Source organism: Ascaphus truei, chromosome 22 (assembly GCF_040206685.1).
Source record: "Ascaphus truei isolate aAscTru1 chromosome 22, aAscTru1.hap1, whole genome shotgun sequence".
In the NCBI taxonomy this organism is placed as follows: domain Eukaryota; kingdom Metazoa; phylum Chordata; class Amphibia; order Anura; family Ascaphidae; genus Ascaphus; species Ascaphus truei.
Window position 1 is genome coordinate 20,199,300 of NC_134504.1, and position 25,444 is coordinate 20,224,743.

The 25,444-nt window shown below is 43.8% G+C and overlaps 1 protein-coding gene across 4 annotated transcripts in view; it reads right to left on the minus strand.

Annotated features, from left to right (window-relative positions):
* The window catches only part of LOC142472489 (uncharacterized), a 377,773-nt gene that overhangs the window by 127,735 nt on the left and 224,594 nt on the right, over positions 1-25,444 (minus strand). Inside the window, exon 6 of one of the 4 annotated variants that reach the window (XM_075579538.1) lies at positions 13,486-15,382. The exons of the other annotated variants lie outside the window; for them this stretch is intronic. Coding sequence (XP_075435653.1) covers positions 13,806-15,382 — 1,577 coding nt within the window. The 3' untranslated portion in view covers positions 13,486-13,805. Of the gene's footprint in view, positions 1-13,485; positions 15,383-25,444 lie in introns of those variants that run through there. 4 annotated transcript variants of the gene reach the window in all.

Consider the following 25,444-nt stretch of genomic DNA (forward strand, 5'->3'; position numbering starts at 1 on the left):
AGGGACAAAAGGTTTATAAACTGCTGTCCACCCATATATCCTTTGTCTTCGTTTGCTGATATGGTTACCTGATATCACCTGAATGATTTCCTGATTGCTGAGAGAAATGCTACATCATACTTCTCATTCCCCAACCCCACTGTAAGTGTACTTCTTGTTTGTTGCTGTATTATCTTGTGTGTTCACCTATCCTAAGGAATAAAATCACTTTATTATATCTTAAGCCTCGTTCAGTTCAAACCCAGTTATTTTTGTGTAATATTAATAAGCCTGTGGAAGCTATCGTCACAGGCGTATTAATAAAACTGGTGGCAGCTGGCGGGACTGAACTGGACCTGGATTACAGTATTCTGCTGGGTACTGTGATCCAGTGGGAACTTGATGGTAATTGCAAGTTCCTGGGACTAAAGATATTGAACACACAGTAGTGCAACAAGTAATGCAAGTTGTCACACCACCTCACTGCTGCGACCCAGAACCATGAGTGATGAGGAGGGCATCTATTACCTGAGAACTAGAACTCAGCTAAGAGAAAAGTGCCATGCCTATGGACTGGAATATGCAGACCAGGAGGTTGAGGACATGGTTGCCGCAATCACAGCCTATGAAGCCAAGCATCCAGAGGCTCTGGAGACAGCTCAGCTTGCCCTTATACCACCGCCCGGAGATCAGGGACTGAACCCAGTGCCGGGCCGGCAGAATCCCGGGGAGGGACCAAGTGCACCCCCCAGGACAAGAGCCACAGGAGGGGCGCTGATGGCTGCGGCTACCAGCCCGTTTACCCCTGAGATGTTGGCACTGATTACAACGTGGGGAGACCGAGGGACAGCGGAGGAGCGGCTACAGTTTATCTCTATGGCAGTGAACAGACCCGCTTATTGCCCCCCGGTCCGAACCCCCATAGATGAACTCCAACTGGACAAGCACAGTCTCACCAAGTATGTGGAGGGCACTGATCGGATTGACATGTTTCTAAGGAACTTTGAAACGCAGTGCCGGCGGTACGGGGTGCTTCCCCAGCATAGGCTTGCATGCCTGGACCCGCTACTCTCCGGCTTGGCTAAACAGACTTTGATGGCGCTTACAGAGGAGTTTGCTGATGACTATGACCACCTGAAGGAACTTTTGCTGTTGCAGCACGGTTTTACCCCTGAAGCTTACCGGGGTAAGTTCCGGCTGGAGGAGAGGCACCTTCAGGAGACCTATGTCACTTATGTGACCCGCATGGCTTTGTACGGGTTACACTGGGTGGAGGGCTCTGAGGCCAGGACTTACCAACGCCTGCTGGACCTCATCTTTCAGGAGCAGCTCATGCAGCAGTGCCCGCCGGCGGTGAGGGCTTTTGTGTATGATAAAAAGCCCAAGACCTACAATGAGGCGGCGAGGATGGCAGATGACTATGTGGTTAGCCGTCCCAGATGACCGCCAAGGTACCAGCCAAAGCGGTAACCCCACCGGCGCCGGCCAAGAAAGCTGTGAGTACCCCCCAGTGGACCCAAAAGCCGCCTGCGGGCAGCGGGTCACAGAAGGCGGGAGAGCTCCGGCATGAGCGCCGGTGCTACAATTGCAACAGCACTGGTCACCTCAGACCAGATTGCCCGGAACCCCTGCGTTCCAACGTACCCTATCGAGGGCAACGCACCCCAGCTGCAAAGCCGGTAGCCCGCGTGCGGGTGGCTTCCACCAAAGAACCAGGACCGGTCATGGAAACAACTCCCAGCGAGACGTCCCATGTCACCCCTACCCCGGTTTCATCGGTGCCTACAGCCAGGAGTGGAGGACATCACCGCGCAGACCTGCAGCCGACGGACGGCAGGAGCAAGCATCTCACCCCGGTCACAGTCGGTGGCCGGCAAGCAGTCGGCTTGCTTGATTCAGGAGCTGCAGTGACCCTGGTCCGAACTGATATGGTCCGGCCAGAGGAATTGCTCCCAGGTACTGGGATGCAGATCACTGTGGCTGACGGAGAGCCACGTTTCCTGCAGGTGGTCCGCATTTTTTTGGATTGGGGGGTGGGCAAGGGTGTGCGGGAGGTGGGGGTTTTACCAGGTTTGGATGCTGAAATTCTTTTGGGCAACGACCTGGGACCGATGACCTGCACCTACGACCGTGTGCCCCAGCCCGCTGCAGTGGCGGCGGTTACCCGGAGCCAGACCACGGCAATGCCGGCGGTGGCCACCCCAGTCCCCCAGCCTTTGGGACCAACGTTAGCAGAGGGCGCAGAGGAGCCCGGGGAGGTAAGCCAGGATCAGTTGCAACCACAGGCTGACGTACTGTTCCCCCTTACCCTGTCCCCTTCCCCTGACAATGACATGACTGGGGAGTGGCCAGATTTAGGAGCCCAGTTTAGGGAGGCAGTGAAGACAGACCCTACCCTGGCTGGCGTGAGACTTCGGGCGTCCGAATCTCAGGCAGGGGAGGGCACTGAGCGCTGCCTATGGCATAAGGGACTCCTATACAGAGAAGAAGGGAACCCGGGGATAGAGAAGGGATTGACCGGTAAGCGACAGCTAGTAGTACCCCAGGGGTACCGACAGCAATTGTTACGGGTAGCTCACTCTATTCCGTTAGCGGGACATCAGGGGGTCACCAGGACGCGAGCCCAGTTACTACAGCGTTACTACTGGCCGGGGGCATCCCGAGATGCGAGCAATTTCTGCTGCTCTTGTGATGCCTGCCAGCGAGTGGGTAAGGCGGGCGACCGTGTGAAGGCACCCCTGAACCCACTACCGGTAATAGGGGAACCCTTCCAGAAAATAGCGATGGACCTGATAGGATCCCTCATGATTCTTAGCAGGTCAGGGAAGCCCTACATCCTCACGGTGATGTATTTTGCCACCCGGTACCCTGAGGCGGTAGCGCTGGGCACCATAAGTGCCAAGACAGTGGCAGCAGCTCTGCTACACATTTTTGCTAGGGTAGGTTTCCCTAGTGAGATCCTAACCGATCAGGGGTCGCAGTTCATGAGTGAACTGTTACATTGTCTCTGGGATGCTTGCGGTGTACAGCACCGGCGCACTACCCCTTACCATCCCCAAACAAACGGATTATGTGAGAGGTTTAATGGTACCCTGAAGCAGATGCTTCGGACCTTTATAGAGGCGGAGGGGAAAGACTGGGAGATTCACCTGCAGCACTTGCTGTTTGCATACCGAGAGGTACCGCAAGAATCTACAGGCTTCTCCCCCTTCGAGCTACTATATGGCCGCAGGGTACGTGGACCTCTGGACCTCTTCTGTGAGGGATGGGAAGGGGAGACTACTGCTACTGATGCTTCAGTGATCCAGTATGTAGTAGATCTCCGAGACTGGTTAGAGATGCTTATGGGGGTGGCCCAGGACCACCTCAGGGCTGCTCAGACCAAGCAGAAGCAATGGTATGACCAGCAGGCCCGTAGCAGAGAATTCATCCCAGGACAGCAGGTGCTTGTTCTCAAACCCACTCGGGAGAACAAGCTGATGGCTGCCTGGTCGGGACCGTACCCGGTTATCCGAAAGGTGAATGAGTGCAACTATGTTGTACAGGTAGCGCCTGAGAGGCACAAGACATATCACATTAATATGCTAAAGGAATACAGAGCACTGAGTATGGGAGCAGTAATGGCCATTTGTAGCCCACTGCTGGAGGATCCGGCGAGCAATGCTCTGCCTGATCTCCTAGGGGAGGCAAAGCAAGGAAACACTGTTGAGCAGGTAGAGATAGGGGCACAGTTGAGTGCTAGGCAGAAGGGAGAAGCCAGGGACATGCTAGCTCAGTATAGTGCCCTCTTCACTGACATGCCAGGGACCACACATCTCACCAAACACCCAGTACACACAGGGGACCTGCAGCCTCTGCATAAGCACGCTTATAGAGTGTCAGCAGAGGTCAAGACCAGTATGGAAAGAGAGATAGAGGAGATGCTGACCCTAGGGGTAATTACTCCGTCCCAGAGCCCTTGGGCAAGTCCAGTAGTCCTAGTGCCTAAGAAGGACAAAACCACCAGGTTTTGTGTGGACTACCGGTTGCTCAACGCTGGGACGGTGTCAGATGCTTACCCCATGCCCCGCATGGATGAGTTACTAGATGAACTCGCGGGGGCAAAGTATCTGACCACCATGGATTTGAGTAAAGGTTATTGGCAGATCCCCCTGACCCTGGAGGCTAGGGAGAAGTCAGCATTCATTACTCCAAGTGGTCTCTATGAGTTTTTGGTGATGCCATTTGGGATGAAGAATGCCCCGGCTACCTTCCAACGCCTGGTCAATAGGTTACTGGAAGGGATGCAGAGCTATGCCAGGGCTTACTTAGATGACATTGCTGTCTTTAGTAATTCCTGGGAATCCCACACAGGACATGCAGCTGCGGTGCTGGATAGGATCAAGGAGGCTGGGCTTACCTTAAAACCCACTAAGTGTATGGTAGGGATGGCAGAAGTCCTGTACTTAGGGCACAGGGTCGGTGGAGGGCATCTCAAACCAGAGCCAGCCAAGGTAGAAGCCATAGTTCAGTGGCCTGTTCCAAAAACCAAGAAACAGGTCATGGCATTTTTGGGCACTGCAGGTTACTACAGGAATTTTGTCCCACAGTACAGCGTCGTGGCCAAACCCCTGACTGATCTGACTAAGAAGCAACTGCCTGTGCTTATCACCTGGACTCCTGCCTGTGAAACTGCTTTCCAGGCACTGAAAGCTGCGCTTGCTGAGGCCCCCATCCTGGCTGCCCCAGATTATACCAAGCATTTTCTTATTCAGACTGATGCCTCAAACTTTGGTGTGGGGGCTGTGTTGAGCCAGGTGGGGGACGACGGCAAAGAGCACCCTGTGGTGTATCTCAGTTGCAAACTGCTCCCCAGGGAGGTGGCATATGCCACCATTGAAAAAGAGTGCTTGGCCATTGTGTGGGCACTCAAAAAGCTCCAGCCCTATGTCTATGGGAGGGCTTTCACGGTCATCACAGACCACAATCCCCTGAGTTGGCTACAGAGGGTATTAGGGGAAAATGCCAAACTGCTGAGATGGAGCTTGGCTTTGCAAGAATTTGAATTTACCATTCAGCACAAAAAGGGCAGTGAAAACAGCAATGCTGACGGACTTTCACGCCAGGACTATCCCTCTGAGACTGAATTCATTAATGGTGCCAGCAGTGCCCCACTCCCCGTTAGGGCCAGTGGGCCACAGGACACGCATTAAGAAGGGGAGGTGTAGAGGGAGAAAGGGGGTGGCCCGGTATTAAAGGGGTTGCACCCCATTTGGCCACCCCTGACCGCACCAGGGAGACAAGGGGTTAACTGGACTGAGGTCCAGAAATGTGATTTAACCCTTGTTATGACCTGTAAATGTATTTTCCCCTGTTCCATTGTAATGTCTGGGTTAATCAATGTCTGCATCACACACTAGAATCCATCCGGGAGCACAAGGGTTAATAGTTCTTTAATGATTATAGCTCTTTGTGTAGTTTTCCCGCCTTTTCAGGCACCATTTTGCAGGTCCCCATTGGCCGCCATTAGGGCTCAATGCATTCCAATGGAGAATTGTGCTGTTTTAGTCCTGTTTCCTGTAAAGACCAGCAGGTGGCGTCCGAGAGGGAGAGCGGCGGTTTCCCATTGAAAGTCAATGGGCCCATTGACTTCAATGGAGATTCCTCGAGGTACCCTTTCGAAGAACGAGTTGGCTGCCGTCCAGACCGCAAACCGCAAAGCAGATACAATGTCATTTAAAAGAGCTAAAATCACTTGAGTCAAGTTCAACGTCAATTAGCGTGGGAATAAACAGTTCTAGAGCACCTAGGAATAAAATTCTTTTTGCCCCTAGTTCCTGGGCTTCCCCCCACTCGACCACCACCGGGTCCCCGAATCCTGGACCCCCGATAAGAGTTGAACCAGATAGAGCGGGTCGCGCCATAGGCTTTGCCGGCGGCGGCAAAAACGGCTCTGAAAAACGACTAAGTGGAAAAAGCTGAAATTTGGTACTCCATATCTCCGGAGAGCTCAGTGGATCAAGGTTTGGGGTATCTGTAGCCACTGCTCCGGCATCACTGCAGAACCATCCTTGACCCGCCTGGACCAACCCGACGGAGTATGGACCCCTTTGAAGGTTCGGGATTTTTCCCATAGACTTCAATGGCAGAAAAACCCCATTGACTTCAATGGCGGCGATTTACCATTGAAAGTCTATGGCGGAGCTGCCCGTTGTTTTCAATGGGGATTTAGTGAAAAGCTGAGATTTCTTTTTTAGCGGAGATTTTTGTATTAAAGTGAAAAATGATTTCATGTGCATTTGTGTAACTCCGGTTCCGTAGGTCATAGCAAGTCGCTTTTTGGACCATATGGTGTCCCAGTTCTGGCAATGAGAACTGGGAAGTTTGGACCTGCTAGACCCAACGGAACCGGATATTTTAATACGTCTATGTTTTATGCTTAATACTGTTTTCTAAGGTATGGATAAGTTCCAGAGGAAATTCCTTTGGCCATAACGTAGCAGATGGCCCTAGAGGTGACCGAATGTCTAGGACTTAAGTATTGTTCAAAGGGTTTTGTCACCCTCACTGTTTATTTGAGGCTCAAACCAGAGCAGTTTTTAAGTGTTCAATTTAACACCTTCCAACAAAGGTTTTCCTGCCAGAAAGCCAAATGGGTAGACTGGCTGGCATTCCATTTGCATATGTGGGGCTACAGAAATGAGACCCCAGAGTTCTACTGCACCTGTGCCAGCTAGCAGGGGGGCATGTGTTGAAATGTGTTCCCATGTTAAATATTGGCTGGAGGTAATTGAAAACCAATTACAGGTGCTTAATGTTACAGATAGAGGGACAAAAGGTTTATAAACTGCTGTCCACCCATATATCCTTTGTCTTCGTTTGCTGATATGGTTACCTGATATCACCTGAATGATTTCCTGATTGCTGAGAGAAATGCTACATCATACTTCTCATTCCCCAACCCCACTGTAAGTGTACTTCTTGTTTGTTGCTGTATTATCTTGTGTGTTCACCTATCCTAAGGAATAAAATCACTTTATTATATCTTAAGCCTCGTTCAGTTCAAACCCAGTTATTTTTGTGTAATATTAATAAGCCTGTGGAAGCTATCGTCACAGCAGGTAAATGGCAGATGAGGTTTAATACAGATAAATGTAAGGTTATGCATTTGAGATGCAAGAATAAAAAGGCGACTTACAAATTAAAAGGAGATATATTGGGGGAATCCTTGATGGAGAAGGATTTAGGAGTGCTTGTAGACTGCAGGCTTAGCAATAGTGCCCAATGTCATGCAGTAGCTGCAAAGGCAAACAAAATCTTATCTTGCATCAAACGGGCAATGGATGGAAGGGAAGTAAACATAATTATGCCCCCTTACAAAGCATTAGTAAGACCACACCTTGAATATGGAGTACAATTTTGGGCACCAATCCTAAGAAAATACATTATGGAACTAGAGAGAGTGCAGAGAAGAGCCACCAAATTAATAAAGGGGATGGACATTCTAACTTATGAGGAGAGGCTAGCTAAATTAGATTTATTTACATTAGAAAAGAGGCGTCTAAGAGGGGATATGATAACTATATACAAATATATTCAGGGACAATACAAGGAGCTTTCAAAAGAACTATTCATCCCACGGGCAGTACAAAGAACTCAGGGCCATCCCTTAAGGTTGGAGGAAAGGAAATTTCACCAGCAACAAAGGAAAGGGTTCTTTACAGTAAGGGCAGTTAAAATGTGGAATTCATTACCCATGTAGACTGTGATGGCAGATACAATAGATTTGTTCAAAAAAAGGTTGGACATCTTTTTAGATGGGAAAGGTATACAGGGATATACCAAATAAGTATACATGGGAAGGATGTTGATCCAGGGATTAATCCGATTGCCAATTCTTGGAGTCAGGAAGGAATTAATTTTTCCCCTTAATGGGGTTTATTGTTTGCCTTCCTCTGGATCAATAAGTACAGATATAGGATAAAGTATCTGTTTTCTAAATTTAGCATAAGTTGAACTTGATGGAAGGAAGTCTTTTTTCAACCTCATCTACTATGTAACTATGATTTAGGGGACACACCGTGTAAAACGCATTGCAGCTGTGAGATTCAGCTGCAATCTGGGACAAATAAAGATGGTGAAGGGGAATGCAAGTTATTACACACAGTTTACACATTAACCCCTTCAGTCCCAACATGATTTAGGGGCTGCCAGCCAGGTGTAACCCCTTTATTACTGGCCTGGCCCCCTCGATCGTCACAAAGGGTTCCTGCCTTTACATTTAAAACTCCATTGGAATACAGTTAATTTTTATATGTAGGTTCTGTATGTGCAACAAATATAAAACCAATATGTATGTTCATGTTACATTTGCAACTAACCGCATTCCAAAAATGAGAGTGCTAGCTCCTTCCTAACACATGTTACTGGCTGAATTGAATAAGCTCTGTGATGTGGTCTGTGGTTGGATTCTTGGCATACAATGGATCATTGCTTGCCAGTCTCGGTAACCACAAAGCATTCCAGGTACTTGACCTTAATTGGTTAACGAGACCGCAGGATACATTGTATCATCCCGAGTATTTCAAGTAGACCGCGACCACTTATCCACTTAACTTTGTGGTAAAGACTTTCTCTGAAGAGTCTGCGGTTTAGGAAGTACTTCAGAACTGCAAGGGAGCCGCGGACCACAGGCACGCTTATTCAATTGACGCTTGGTTCAGCGCTAGAAGCTCCCCCTTTTGTCGCGAATACAATTTGCACAGTTCACATATACTCATATATTTGCAGCTAGCTTCTGGGCTGCAAAACAGGGACAATAAAGATAGTGTGGGGGAAAACATGGCATTATGGTGACCATACAATTTAACCCCTTCAGTCCCAACAAGGTTTAGGGTTAACCAACCAGGCACAATACCTTTATTATTGGCCTGGTTAACCCTTTCACCACCACAGACGGTCCGCTAGGGCTTTAAAAACCCGTATAATGGAGAACATGCGACTAATTGTCAAGAAAGTTCTAACTCACACGGTTTCATACCATTTTACAAACTGTAGTCTTTGTAATATTAATAACTTTTCCTATATGGGAATCGAACACATTCCCATGCCCATCAGAGGGGGTAATAGAATTAACATCTTAGATAAACGCGAACTTTATTGGATATTCACACTAGAAACTAGAATCACTGAAGGTCTTAACTCTGATTGGGAGCTCAGTCCATTCTTACAATAAAATAAAATAATCAGCATTTGGATATTATTACTCGAAATATCCTTATATGTAGATATACATCCTTGTTTATACATATTTCGTTATATGTTATTTAAAACTTTATGCAATTTTATTATTAGGCTATCACTTTTTAGTCTTATTATAATTCTAAATATTTCATATATACAGAGTCATAAAAAAAATATGTCATCTTGATTTATATGATCTGTCTTCCACTTTATTTTAGTTTGGAACATACAGAAGAGCCCCGCTTCTTGGCGCTCCGCTTTTCGGCGATTCGCTGATATGGCGGTGCCGAGAAGGGGGCAGCTATGTTGCTACCATGTCCGCGCACGCGCAGAACGGGCCAGCCAGGGAACGGCGCATTGCCGGTCTGTGAAAGCGCACCTAACGAAAATCACCAGTTCCACTTTCCGGTGATTTTCGCTTTACTGCGGGCCCTCAAAATGGAACCCGCCGTATTAGTGGGGCCCTCCTATAAATGCAAATCATTTCCCCCATATGATATATGATATAAAATACACTTTAAATATCTATATATGGGAGTATTAATAATTATTTGTTCTTAGAAGGTAAATTATATTGTCTGGAGCTAATTCAGAAGTGGTTTATAGTTTATTATATTCTATTTGTTTTTTCTTTGTTCCTCCTCTCTTCAGTCATACACAGATTTGTTAAAACTCCTTTATTGTTTATATATATCTTTTTTCTTTGTTTTAATGTATGAATTAGTAAGAGATGTTTTTGTTATATAATATAGTGCATTTGATTTGATCTATGCCTTTTTGTGATATTATCTTCTTTTACATTTTTTAGTCATGATTTTATTTATATACATTGATTAAAGTGTTCGCTGTTTTTTGTTTTTAACATGTCTGAGAAATATAACCTGAAAAAATGCATTTGTCAAGAATGTTTGTTTATAAAGCTTTAATTGTTATTGTGAGTTGCTGACATCACACTCCCCTGCCTATCCAGACACGACCATTTGGAGGTGGGACCTTGTGAAGTGTTTTTCTAGCTAACAATGTCTCTATAAGTCATTATTTTTGTTAACACACAGTGCAATAAAGTTTTCATTATTGCACTGACGCACTGACGTCACGTGTCCCGCGCCATCTTTGAGAAGTGTTTTCTTAGTCAACACTGTCCCCATAAGCTATTAGGTTGTCTATACACATAGCGCAATAGGTTTTTTTATCGCGATGACGCGCTGTTACACGTTCGGCGCCATTTTGGCAAACCCGGAAATGAAGGGGATTGGTAATGTCGGCACTCACATTAGGTATAAATGCATTCAGGTAATAATACCTCTTATCCACCTTGATAAAGAGCTAACACTTGAAACGCGTAGGTGTGGGACTCCTGCCTGTGTATGCCGGTTTTTTCTTCATGATTCTAACAAATTAGCCTTTTTTTTACTTGGGAACGCTCTCCTTTTTTTGATCTATTCCATTGGGAAGTAGTGCTGTGTGTTTTTGTTCCTGCTTTTGTACCCGATTAAAGACAGAAGCACACCTGTACCTGAGGACATGGAATACCACCAAAGATGCTGCACTATACGTGAGTCCTTGAGATATATCTGTCATCAATTTCATTACACTAAATCATTATGTATTGTGACGGGAGCTTTGTGACAGGCTATTAATAATACACCAAAAAATATATATATATAACTGGGTTGAACTGGGACGAGACATAGATATGATAAAATATAATTTATTCCTTGATAAAGGTGAACACACAAGATATACAAATAACAGGCAAAATATGGATACTTACTTAAAATGGAATGATGAAACAGTCCCATCTGGACTGGCAGTTCATACAGCAATCTTCATAATCATCAAGACACGAAAGACATGAAAGACCTCTGGCATGAAGACTATACATGAAGACAATAGCCATAGGCTGAGCCTGGTTCTTATACAATTATTTCCCATTGAACATAACCTAAACCCAGCCTCTCTCATAAATCAGCGGTGAGGTTGACATTTTTCCTCAGAGTAAAACTCCTCCCACCCAAGGACGTTTACAAACTGCTTTTCCTATCTAAATAACTTCAGAACTTCAGTTCAGTAGTACCTACCAGCACGAGAGACATATTAATACATTCCGGAACGCATGACGCTCCCAACGAGACTAAATATTACAGTGTAATATTAACATTAAGAGAGATATTAATATATGTCTCTTAGAACCGGCTAAACCTCAGGTGTCTGTATTCGTTAGTTGGGGCTTGGTCCCACGAATACACATACTGCACCGACACACTTTATTCGAGCAAATACCCAGTATGTACCTGGCAGATACCTGGAATGCGCCGCTCCTCACCTCTGACAAGCCCCATTGCATTTGCCTTCCCAGCCTGGGTTCATGCCTGGCTGACGGGCGGCTGATCTGTTAAATGATAATGATTAGGATTTAATAGGCTGCAATGCTTCGCGTGTCTACCAGATGGCATAAATTCATGAATTGTAATGCAGTATATATATATATACTGTGCAGTATTGCAGCCAGCGGGAATAAAATGCTTCAATCCCTGCATGGAAAATAACCCAATGCACTCGGGCAGAAAACAGTCACAAACCTCAATACACCCGGGTATACCCGAATTCGTGGGACTAGCCGAGCTCGAATAAAGTGTGTCGCCAGTGTATGTAACTCTTAGCATGTTCAGCCGAGGATATCTCATAATATTCTTATATTTAATAAGGTCACTCATTCTGATCTCTCCTTGGGTAACCGCACCCCTAGCCCCAATCAATAAATCCTTTGAAGCAGGGACCCCTGGGTAGTGAACATTTGTCACCTGGTGCTATATTTCACACCGAATGCCCCCAGTCTGGGTCTAGCTGTCTCTACCAGCAATATACCATTGGCCTGCAAATTAGGTATTAACATACTGTACACTAAAAACCCCTTCTGCTTTTCACACCCAACTTCAATCAAGCCTTTTGAAGCCCAGATTTTCTGAAAAGACACACCACAGTTGTATTTTCTTAAACTGTAGCTTATTAACCCCTTAAGCCCCAGGGTGTGTGGTGCAGACACTGGCCCAGAAACAATACATTTGTTACAGGGGGATAAGCATTTGGATATTGAAGCGAGGTAAAAACACATTACTGGACCTCAGTCCAGTTAACCACTTGCTTCCCAGGTGAGGGTAGAGGGTGGCCAATTGGGGTGTAACCCCTTTAATCCCGGGCCAAATTCTCCCCATCGTCACATGTATGTGTCTGGACACTTTATTGTGTGTATACCTTACTATTGTGCCAAGTGGGATACTACCAGTTGATTTGATTATAAGCGATCCTGCCTCGTTATTTTGATACCTAAAGGGTACTCCCATTTATGGATTCTTATCACTTCCATGCTTATAGTTTCTTGCTTATGTGTTGAGCATTCCACAATGTGTTTGTGAAGTGTAAATTTTGCAGGTATTCCTGCTGCGACAGGTAGCAAGGATTGCCGTTCACCAGGTTTTCACTGACGGTCGGACCGTTATTGTAAGCCGGTGCTGGTGCCGGCACATTGCTGGATTGGGATGGATGAATCTTATATGGATTACACCCAACCTTTCTCCTTTTGCAGTTGCCATGATCAAACATACTGTAACCATCTAGGACCACACCCCAATACCCTCCTCTTCTATCTCCAGGTGGAGGGTTGACGTGAAAAAAAGACTGATCGTTACTTAAGGTTTGTCTTATCGAACACATCCAACCATGAATGTCAGGTGAAAATTTTTAAAACTCATAGTTTGAAATGAAATATTCATATATTACTTCTACAGTCGCAGATGCATAGCTACAGTCAGGTTTTTTTTTTTTATACATGTACGGTGTACACATGGTGTCCAGTCCAGTCAGCAATTGTGCAAGGATACTGTAGGAATGTAGAAACAAAGCACAGGGCATTTTGTTTTATACGTTTTTATTATGAAACGCCTAAATTTGATAACGTCTTCAGCGTCTTCAAGGACCAAGGTCGATTCACAATGGACCACTGTGGTAGACTTGGTTTTTATCTAGTTTTTAAACACCTGCAAATTGACACAGTAGCACAGAACTGTACACATTACAATTGATTAATGTCTGCCACCTGGTGGATACACGAAGAATTGCACCTAAAGAAATCCGAAACCATTAAATTAAAACAGATCAACCACGGTAAACACAAGTGTGCCTGGTGTGATTGGCAGCATGAATGCGGCGTGAATACCGTGTGGAATACAGCAAAGCATATGAAAACGGCTCCGTGATATGTTCGAATAATGACAGCTGCATCTGTAGGTTTATGTGACAATTTTATTGAATCCAAAATGGCTGACACCCTGTACAGTATATTATGTTCCCCTATAAGACAGTTTATTTCCCTATGTGTATTTTACCATTGGGATTTGTAAAACTCCTTTGTGTCGTGGGCTGGTAATCTACTTAGCCCGGCCAGCACACATTGGAGGTCTGGGCCATAAAATAATTTGTGTTAGTTGATGTGATTGGGAACACTGTGGAAGTGGGAAGGGCCTGACTCAGATCGGTGAACAATGTACTTCAAAAGCAGAGCAATTGTTCATCCCTGACTGAGGTGTCTATCTCTCTGGGAGATATCAGGCTGTGTGAATCTTCTGGTGTGTGAGGAGACGGTCCTTTCGTGAAAAGCTTTTCCCACACTCTGAACATGTGCAACGTTTCTCCCCTGTATGAATCCTCTGGTGTGTGAGGAAGCATCTCTTATCACTGAATTGTTTCTCACACACTGTACATGTGTAAGGTTTCTCCCCTGTGTGAATCCTCTGGTGTGTGACGAAGCATCTCTTATCACTGAATTGTTTCTCACACACTGTACATGTGTAAGGTTTCTCCCCTGTGTGAATCTTCTGGTGTGATAGAAGATTGGCCTTCCATGAAAAGCTTTTCCCACACTCTTTACATCTGAAAGTTTTCACCCCCGTATGAATCCTCTGGTGCCTGGAGAGGCTGCTTTTATCACTGAATTGTTTCTCACATACTGTACATGTGTAAGGTTTCTCTCCTGTATGAATCATTTGGTGTTTGAGGAGGCGTCTCTCATCACTGAATTGTTTCTCACACACTGTGCATGTGTAAGGTTTCTCCCCTGTGTGAATCTTCTGGTGTGTGAGGAGATGGCCCTTCTGTGAAAACCTTATTCCACACACTCTACATGTGTAAGGTTTCTCCCCTGTATGAATCAAGTGGTGTGTGAGGAGATGGCCCTTTTGTGAAAAGCTTTTCCCACACTCTGAACATTCGAAAGGCTTCACCCCTGTGTGAATCCTCTGGTGCCTGAAGAGACTGCGCTTACCAATGAATTGTTTCTCACACTCTGAACATGTGTAAGGTTTCTCCCCTGTATGAATCCTCTGGTGTGTGAGGAAGCATCTCTTATCACTAAATTGTTTCTCACACACTGTACATGTGTAAGGTTTCTCCCCTGTGTGAATCTTCTGGTGTGTGAGGAGATTGGCCTTCTGTGAAAACCTTATGTCACACACTGTACATGTGTGAGGTTTCTCCCCTGTGTGAATCTTCTCGTGTGTTACGAGATTGGTCTTCCATGAAAAGCTTTTCCCACACTCCTTGCATCTGAAAGGTTTCCCCCCTGTATGAATCCTCTGGTGCCTGGAAAGGCTGCTCTTATAAATGAATTGTTTCTCACACTCTGTACATGTGAAAGGTTTCTCCCCTGTATGACACCTCCGGTGCATGGAGAGGCTGCTCTTATCAATGAAATGTTTTTCACAATCTGTACATGTGTAAGGTTTCTCCCCTGTGTGAATCCTCTGGTGTGATAGGAGTTTCCCCTTCTGTGAAAAATATTGTCCACACTCTGTACAGGTAAAGGGTTGCTTGCTAGAGTGGACACAAAGGTGTGTGATCAAGTCCCTATTCAGAGAAAAGCTTTTCCCACACTTGCACACAAAAAGCTGTGCACTGCAGCTCCTTCTTGAATCTCCGTTGTATATTTTGCTTGACCCATACTTGGATTCAGTCTGTGCTTTGAGCTGTGCAAGTCCTGTAAATTCACCATCATGTGGCACTGGTTCCTTGCTCATGTCCAACATGTGGTAGGAATCATTGGTTTTTGGCATTTCAGGGTTGCAGGAAGTGATCCAGCTTCTGGACATATAAGAGCTACAGCTCTGCTCCTCATTCAGGCAGTTCTCTAACAGAAGGAAACAAAAAGACAGAAGTGTTTTGAATCTGTAATGCAAATTACTAATAAAAAATACTTTGCAATATTGACTTGATCACTACTTAATTAACAAAATGTTCTGCTTACTCTATACCCATGGCTTTAAAATGGTGGCCCCTGGATATCCAAAACCCCCTATTATCCAGTCTTCTAATCAGTGGTCCCCAATGACCTGCAATATGGTTTGTTTCAATTCCCCATTTTAACTGCCCTTACTGTAAAGATCCCATTCCATTGTTGCTGGTTAAATGTCCTTTCCTCAAACCTTAAGATATGACTGTCACGGTAGCTTGTGACAGGCTGCAATTTACACCAAAAATATATATATAAATATACCTGGGTTTGAACTGGGACGAGACTTAGATATAACAAATTGTATTTATTCCTTAGTATAGGTGAACACAACAGATATGTACAAATAACAGCAAAATATAGACACTTACTTAAAGATTAGGACAGAAGGCCATCAGGATACAGACTGGGCCACTTCTCCCATATTTCAGTTGACATCACAGCAATACATGCAGGACACATGCATGAAGACATTTGCATGAAGAACATTTGCATGAAGAACAATGGGTAAAAGGTGGTTCTGACTTATATATCATTTTAACCCCCTCTTTCCCAGATACGGCGCCGTGCCGTCTAGCAAAAGTCCCTTTGAAGCTTTTGAAGCTCATGTTGGACTTCCAGCGTGGGGTAGCCCCCCCCATCAATAAACCCTTTGAAGCAGGGAGGACATTTGTCATGTTCACTCCTGCAGGAAACCTTGGTGTGTAAGTGTGAGTTACCACGTTTACAAAAACATCCTCGTCCCTGCTCATTATCATAACAGGGGGGGGGTTGCAGTCTTTCAGAACTCAACCAAAATGTCATATTTACTGCAAATCATTGCCTAACTCCCGTTCCGTAATACATACAAGCAGGTGAGATATATTAATACATTCCGTCACACCTGACGCTCGCAGAGAGACCAAACATTACAGGGTAATATGAAAATTAATAGAGATATTAATATCTGGCAGCCACTAAGGGCCAGATATTAAGTGTTTGTAACGGTTGGTGGCGGGGAAGTCCCAAGAAATACAAATATGTAAGTCTTAGCATGTTCAGCCAAGGACATCTCATAATATTCTTATATTTAATAAGGTTACTCATTTTGATTCCCTTCTTGGGTAGCTCCACCCCTACCCCCATCAATGAACCCTTTGAAGCAGGCTTTTAGCTTCCCGCATAAACAATTAGGTAGTTACCTTTTGATCACTATGTATCACACCTTGCCCAGACCTCTGGGTCCCTTTTGATATGCACCTCCAGAGAGGAAGCTTGCATAGGCAAGTGACCCCCGCTCATATGCACAGCATTTGGGTTCTGGTATGCATTACAAAGGGCAGGCAGAGGCAACATTTGGTTCTGGTATGCATTTCAAAACTGCAAAAAGGCACTTTATCAAAAATATATGTTCCTCTTATGACAAAGTTATATTTTTAATATGTGGGTACTTGGGGGGTTCCCCTGAGGCTGCACCCCAAAAATCAGGGTGCTGGCGCCCTCCATTCCCAAATTACCAGTGTTCAGGTAACTGTTTATTCAGCACTGCATATAAGATTAACCCCTTAAGTCCCAGTGGGTGGGTTATGCAGATACTGATCCAGCAACAATACATTTACACAGGAGAATAAGCATTTTCATGTTATAACAAGGGTTAAATCACCTTTCTGGACCTCGGCCCAGTTAACCCCTTGTCTCCCTGGTGAGGTTAGAGGGGGCCAATTGGGGGTGTAACCCCATTAATCCCGGGCCAAACCCTCACGATCGTCACAATGACCCAGTGTAGTTTGTACTGTCCTTGGGATGAATAATTATTTTGAAAGCTCCTTGTATTATCACTGCATATATATGTATATAGTTATCATATCCTCTCAGACATCTCTTTTGTAATGTAAACAAATCTAATTTAACAAGCCTATCCTCATAAATCAGATTATGCATCCCCTTTATTCATTTGGTGGCTCTTCTCTGCACTTTTTCTAATTCCATAATGTATTTTTTTATGGAGTGGTGCCCAAAACGGTAGTCCATATTCAAGGTGTTGTCTTACTAATGCTTTATAAAAGCATAGTTATGCTTACTTCTCTTACAGCCATTCCCTGTTTAATGCAAGATAAGATCTTGTTTGCTGTTGCAGCCACTGCATGACATTGGGCACTATTGATTGTTGTAACAGTCAAAACTATTATTCCTCCAATTTCCAAAGCAGCTGCCTTTGGCAAAATATTTAACTCATCCCTTTCCTTCTCTCACATTCATGCTGTTGCTAAATATTAACAGAACACAAAACCCCAGCAAGCTCTTTTTGGGAACTCAGGGGTTCCCAAAAAGAGCTTGCTGGGGTTTTGTGTTCTGTTAACCTATTCTCAGCTGTTTCAGCTGTTGAGGGTTGGTGGCTCTTCCTTCCCAGGTTTTAAGCCCGCCCCTCCCCACTTCCCTAGTTAGTAGGTCCTTTCATTCTGGTGGATATAGATCCAATGTGGTCTTTCTCCCTCCTAATAGAGGTAAATGAGAATTGTAATCCTAATAGAGGTATATTAGTACTTTATCTGGTAGTGTTAGGACTTGCGAACGGGTGTCTGCCTTGTCGTGGCTCGCAAGCTTACAACGCTTTGGCCAAAGAGTTAAACTAAATGACCCTTTTTCAAGAGAATATATAAGTATTTTACTGTGTATTTCAGTCATATTTGATGTAGCATTGGGCTTCTCTGTCGTCTGTTGTTGCTAAATATTGCTGATTTCCCCTCCACAACAATTACACAATCTGGCCTATTCTAAAACTCTTATGCATACACTCATCTTCCACCTATTGTAACGTTCTCCAGTCTGGCGTTCCATTCTCCAAACTTCATACAATTTATTACAAATGCTGTTGTTCAAGTTCTCACTCTCTTTTTGGTCTGTCTCTGCCCCTTTTCTCCTTAGATCCTTTCAGTGGCTCCCAATTAAACACTAAAATAATTATAAGATTCTAGTTTATGGCTCTACATTTTTCTAGTCCTTCTTATGTCTCAGCTCTAATCTCCTGCTATACCCCTTCTAGCTCTGCTCAACGCTGTCTCCTTTTTGATCCAAAAAGACACTTGGGTATTAACCCGTTGAGTACCGAGTCTCCTGAACCGCAGCACTATTGAGTCTGCATTATTCCCATAAATCTTGGAGCTGACACCACTGATAAGTAAGCTATACAATCATTAGTGAGGAAAGCAGTGGTAATGCAGGCAGTGGGCTGGTCAATCCATAGAGATACAGCGGAGCCTCTTCAAAGAAAAGACCCCACAGTAAATCACAGTGCGGTGCCAAGTAGCCTCACAACTGCCTAAAACATGACTGCATATATACTTGTGTACTCACGACACCCGTTCTGCACTGTAGCTACAAGAACGCTCCGGTGGCCATCTCTGTTCCTCGTGGTGTCGGCGTGCTCCTATCCGGATATGACGTGTAAGAGGGAGAATCTGGTAACCGCGGTCACAGCACTCCACACAACCAACGCTTGGAAAATTCAAAAAACTTTATTAAGCTCCACAGTGAGCATACATAGCACCACTCTGACGCGTTTCGTCTATAGAAAGACTTTTTCAAAGAGTGAAAAAGTCTTTCTATAGACGAAACGCGTCAGAGTGGTGCTATGTATGCTCACTGTGGAGCTTAATAAAGTTTTTTGAATTTTCCAAGCGTTGGTTGTGTGGAGTGCTGTGACCGCGGTTACCAGATTCTCCCTCCTTTTTGATCCATTTATCCCTATAGTACTTTCAGAGCTAAAACCCGCCTCACTTGTTGTGCAACTCCCTCCCCCTCAGCCTTCGCATTTCCATCGATCTTCAAGTCCCATCTGAAATATAATCTCTTCAATTAAGCATTTGCTTAGTTAAGGCCTGTGGCTAGTCCTTGCATTTCTGATGCACTTTCTTGCTCTCTCAAAATGTTTTATATTTCACATGCACCAATTGCATTACATTATGTAAGTCTTCCATTATTCAATTTAGATTGTACGCTCTGTATGGCACAGACCATCTAGTCCACACTGTTTATCTTCCTGTTTAACGCAATTGTGATACTTTATATATTATCTCTCCATACTGTCTTGGTAATTCTGAAAAGCATTGGTGGGGCTATATAAATAAAAATGAATATACACACGGACAATTTCCAGCACTAAAAGAAACCTGTAGGCGGACGCTCACAGAGGTACACAATGGAGACTTTTATAAGGTGAAATTATAACAAGGCTTTATTGTGCCTTTTCCTTAACATTAGGAAACCATCCAAACAAGGGGGAAACACAGCTTCTATTCACTTGGGAGTGGTTCTAGTGAAATACCATGCAAATCCACAACTCCCTTAGTTAAGCATGTCTCCCAGCCCCAAACACATAGCATGAAATAAGCAGATATACGAAGTCTCTTAAGAATGAAAGTCTTATCTGTTCCTTGGAGGGAAAATCTCCTCTGTTCCTGGTTCAGCTCCCTTCCCTCAGGGTGTGTCAGCATTCAGGTTTAGAAGTCTTATTTGTCAGCTCCAGAGATCTGTGTTCTCTTGGTCAGTCTCCCCTGGGATACTCAAGAACATCTGCTCTGTCTCCAAAGTTCAGCTCACACGTGAACTAAGGAGTCACTTCCTGTCTCAAAGGCAGGCTTTTTCTACCACCTGTAATCAGGCAGGTGGTGTTAGTTAATTTGCTACCAGCAGTTAACTACCACACTGCTGGATTAGAGGCACATTTGTGAACAGGGATAAGTCCCCTGTTACAACACCATACAGCATTTTATATATAGTTAGGTCCGGAAATAATTTGACACTGATACAAGTTTTGTTATTTCAGCTGTGTACCAAAATAATTTCAAGTTATAGTTAAATAATGAATATGGGCTTAAAGTGCAGTCTATCAGCTTTAATTTGAGGGTATTCACATCCAAATTGGAGAAAGGGTTTAGGAATTACATCTCTTTAATATGTAGCCCCCTCTTTTTCAAGGGACCAAAAGTAATTGGACAATTGAATCAAAAGCTGTTTCATGGGCAGGTGTGGGCTATTCCTTCCTTATTTCATCATCAATTAAGCAGGTAAAAGGTCTGGAGTTGATTCCAGGTGTGGCATTCGCATTTGGAAGCTTTTGCTGTGAACCCACAGCATGCGGTCAAAGGAGCTCTCAATGCAAGTGAAACAGGGCATCCTTAGGCTGCAAAAAAAAAAAAAAAAATCCATCAGAGAGATTGCAGGAACATTAGGAGTGGCCAAATCAACAGTTTGGTACATTCTGAGAAAAAAAGAACGCACTAGTGAGCTCTGCAACACAAAAAGGCCTGGATGTCCACGGAAGACAACAGTGGTGGATGATCGTAGGATCCTTTCCATGGGAAAGAAAAACCCCTTCACAACATCCAGCCAAGTGAAGTACACTCTCCAGGAGGTAGGCATATCATTATCCAAGTCTACCATAAAGAGAAGACTTCCCCAGAGCAAATACAGAGGGTTCACCACAAGGTGCAAACCATTCATACATACATATAACAAATAGATGTTTGGTCTTTGTACTGATCTATACTATTTCCTCGTTTAATCTTTTGGGGGTTAAAGTATCCAATTTATGAATCCAAGAGGATTCTCTTGCTGAGAGATCTTTAACTCTATCGCCCTCTCACCTATTTTTGAATACCTTTGAATGTTAACAAAGAAGGGCCTTTATTATGATACGAGAGATAATGTCGTGATACATTATTTTTAGTATATCCATTTTTAAAGTTTTCTTGAACACAAATTTTGAGGTGTCTTTTTGTGCGCCCCACATATTGGAAGCCACAAGGGCATTCTAAGAGATGCACAATATGTGTTGAGTTGCAAATAATAAAATCATTTATCTCAAAAGACTCATTAGTAGACCTTGAAATAAATTCTTTCCTATCCGGGTGTAAAAATGTGCAGACCAAGCATTTTACACACGGAAATTTTTTCATGGGTTTTTTGTTAAACCACATGTTATCAACTGCTGGTTCAACTTTGTTCCCTATATCACTAGGGGCTAGTGTATTCTTTAAGTTCTGTGCTTTCCTGTAGATAAATGTAGGCAATCTTGTGATATACACTGGCGACACACTTTATTGTAGTGTGGCCAGTACCGCAAGCCGGGAGATTTCCCGGCTTGCAAGTGGCAGCCCCTTGGCGTGCCGCGCGTCTCCGATGCGCGGTCACGCGTCATCGGGTGCCTGCGCCCCCTGCACGTGCGTCCAGGGCTCCCCGAGGGAGCCCTGGTGTCCCGCGATCGCGGGATGGCGGCAGGGGGTTCCGGGGGACCCGGCGGACCCGGCAGCGGTAGGGAGAGCGCCCCGATCGGAGGGCGCTCTTCCGCTGCTTCGGCGCGCGCCCGTCACCCTCCGGTGCGCGCCAGGATACTGCTGCGGCCAAGAACGGGCAAATGCTCGAATAAACTTGGCCGCAGCAGTAAATCGCTTAGAACAGGGTCATGATGTTTCCTGAATATGGCTTCAATCTTTTTATTTACAGAATTAAAATTGAGAATAAAAGCCACATCTATTTTATTATTAGGAGTGATAACGGTTTTCTTAATTTTAGATTTAAGTATTAGACGCCTATCCATAACTTTAACTTTGGCATGGTCTTCGTCCAATTTCCTAACAGGATAACCTTTAAGGATAAATCTTTCATACAGTTTCATCGCCTGAACCTCAAAGTCATCATCACTGCTACAATTTCTCCCGATTCTCATGAACGAATTTACCGGGATATTGCTAATGCAGGTACTCTTATGGTTGCAAGTTGCTAGCAACAGATTATTTGAATCCACATCCTTAATGTATGTTTTAGTACCCACTTTACCATCCGATGCCATAAGACTTGGATCCAAAAAAATCAATTTTTTAGAGTCAGTTACATGAGTGAAAATCAGATTCATATCATTCATACTTAAATAAACAAGGAATTCGTTCACAGACTCAAGGTCATCCTCACAAACGCACAGGATGTCGTCTATATAGCGATGTCAAATAATGATGTTATTGCTGAATGGGTTATTAGACCAGATTCTCTCTAGCTCCCACCTTCCCATATACAGGTTTGCGAAACTGGGGGCAAATCTTGTACCCATAGCAGTTCCGCAAACCTGCAGAAAGAAATCAGTGAGGAAGAGGAAATAGTTATGTTTCAAAATGAATCTTATTGAGTCAAGGACAAACTCCCTATTTAAATCATGTAGCACGGGATCTCCCTCCAGAAAGAACCTTACCGCATCCAGACCCTTATCGTGTGGAATGTGGGTGTATAAAGCCTGGACATCACAGGTAACCCATCTGTATGAATTATTCCACTCAAAACCTGTAAATAGATTTAAAACAGCAGTGGAATCCTTAAGGTAGGATAGACCACATAGACCTGCAGAAAACAGTCCACATACTGTGACAGGTTTGAGGTAAGGGACTGGATGCAAGAAATAATTGGTCTTCCTGGTGGGTTTGTGATGGGCTTATGAGTCTTTCGTCAGATGATAAAAGATTGGAATCTTTGGAAATTCTGCAAAAAGAAAAGCAAATTCAGATTTAGTAATCACGGTTTTATCCAATGCTTCATCAAATAGAATTTTCAAAAACATTTTATATTCATTGGTGGGGTCATATTTTAGTTTTTTGTAAAAGGATTCATCATGTAAAAGGTGATGTGCTTCCTTTTCATAATTCCCCCCCGATCTTGTAGGACCACCCCCCCATCTTTGTCCGTTTGTCTTATAATGAGGTTTTTGTTATCCTTTAAGAATTTCAAAGCCAAATTTTTTTTCTTGCTAAATATGCGTAATATCCCCAATTTGAAATGATTTCACATTGGTCCAACTCATTGTTAACCATTGTAAAAAAAGTGTCAATATGATGACCCTTCGAATGATCTGGATAAATCTAGAAGGTCATCTTAAGGACTTGTGTTTACGAACCTGAACATCAGAAGGATCAGCATTATCTAAAATTATTGGAGGTGCAGTGGGTTCTCTGTCTATCTTTAAAAAATGCCTTTTAAGAGTCATATTTCGTGTGAATTTAAAAAGATCTTTAAAAAGTTGAAAACTATTAGGTCGACATGATCTGGAAAAGGTAAGTCCCTTATTAAGAACCTTCTTTTGGTCCTCTGTAAGGATAAAAGATGACAAATGGAAAATTCCCTTCTCTGTAGAGACTATTGTTCTTGATAATAGTCTCTTCCTTTGGACTCTGCCCCCCCCCCCTCTATTTCCTCTCTGGGTTGGAGCCTCCTTTTTGTCCCTTGGGGGGTCCCTGTTCCAGATCTCTCTCATTCTTCCCTTCTTTCTAGTGGAGGTACATGTCTGGATTTTACCAACTCTAAAAAATGGGAGCGTACGGGAGCTGGGTTCTCATATACCCTTCTAAAAAGTGGTGCTGTATCCACATTTCTATTGGGACTACTTTGGTTATCTTAACAAGATTTATAACCCTTATCATGCCCTCTATCTCCCTCACGATAATAATCATCCTTTCTTGAGTCATACGGTCTATTAGTTTTATGATGTGTATGATAAGACTGGTCTCCCGTCATTTTCATTATTTTTATTATCATATTTCTTTTCAAATTTTTTCACAGATCTCTTTTTAGAATCAAAATACTTTCGATTCCTACTGCTGCTTTTGGAGTTTCCGTCACGCCCATTTTCCCGGTCTCCCCCAGACCTTCCTGGCCTTGAGACATGGGAACTCCCCTAGTTCCCCTTATTAGAAACAAAGGTGTGATTGATCAGTCTACCTCTCTCCTCATTCTTTGCCCAATCTCTTTGTTTGTTGGCCCCAGTCTGCTTTATTAAGATAAAACTTTTTATGTTTTGTTTGAATTATCTTCTCCTCAGCAGATTCTAACTTTAGTTTCAATTCATATTCTATTTCGGAACAATCCGGACTAATAATCAGGGGTTCCAATTTTTTTATCGTTTCTTTAATATCCTTCTCTACTAAAACCAATGATTTTTTCCTTTCAAATATGATTAGTCTCATTAAGTCCATAGAGCATTCATCTAAGACTCTATACCACTCTTTAATCAAGTGGTCATTGTCCTTAACAAAAGTAGGATTCTTAAGGATGCGCAGTCCCCTTGGTATTCTTTTGCAATCAATATATTCTTGCAGGGTCCTTTTTTCCCACCAGAATTTACTCTCAGTAAGTAACAACTTTTCTAATACATGAAACTGGTCTTTCATGGACGTTCTCTTATCTACACCCTCAGAATAAATGATAGATTGCTCAGAAAAGAGCAAATTGAATTGATCATTATGTCTGTCCCTGCAAATTGAAATGCTCCACACCATTTCGATAGTGCGACAAAAAATTATATATTTATAAAAAATGTAAAAGTGACAGTGACAATAGAAATCACAACGTGCAGCACTAGTGAGCAAACGAATGGTACAAAAAGTGAAAATAAAGTGCGCTACTAATGTGATCCTAAATAATGAGCAACTAAATATACACTGGCGACCAAATTTATTCTTACTTGGCTAGCTCCGCGAGTATCCCGGTGATGTGCGGTTTTGTGTCATTTTCTCCCGGGGTGTATAGCGTTATTTCCGCGGCTGTGATTTAAGCATTTTATTCCGGCTGGCTGCAATACTGCAATGCCGTGTAAAAACGCATGGGGGCGCTTGCGAGCTGTTGTCTCTGAAGTCTAATACCTTCGCGGTTCAACCTGCAGTACACAGTCTGTGCGTGTGCGTGTGCGCGCAGTAATAGTAAAATTGCATATTTAATTTATTTTAAAGTACAGTAGGTGAGGGGGTTCCTAACATCTGGGGGGAAATGAATTTTAATTCTATGGTGAGTACTGTCTTGTTGCCGTATTATTTTGGTGGGGCTGGCTGGGTACTTCTTTAGGGGGCTGACCATTACTGTACTGTACATTAAAACTTTTCTTTTTTTTTTCTCAGAAAAGAAAACGGCTAATGGGGGGATTTCGATGGATAATATTGTACTGTA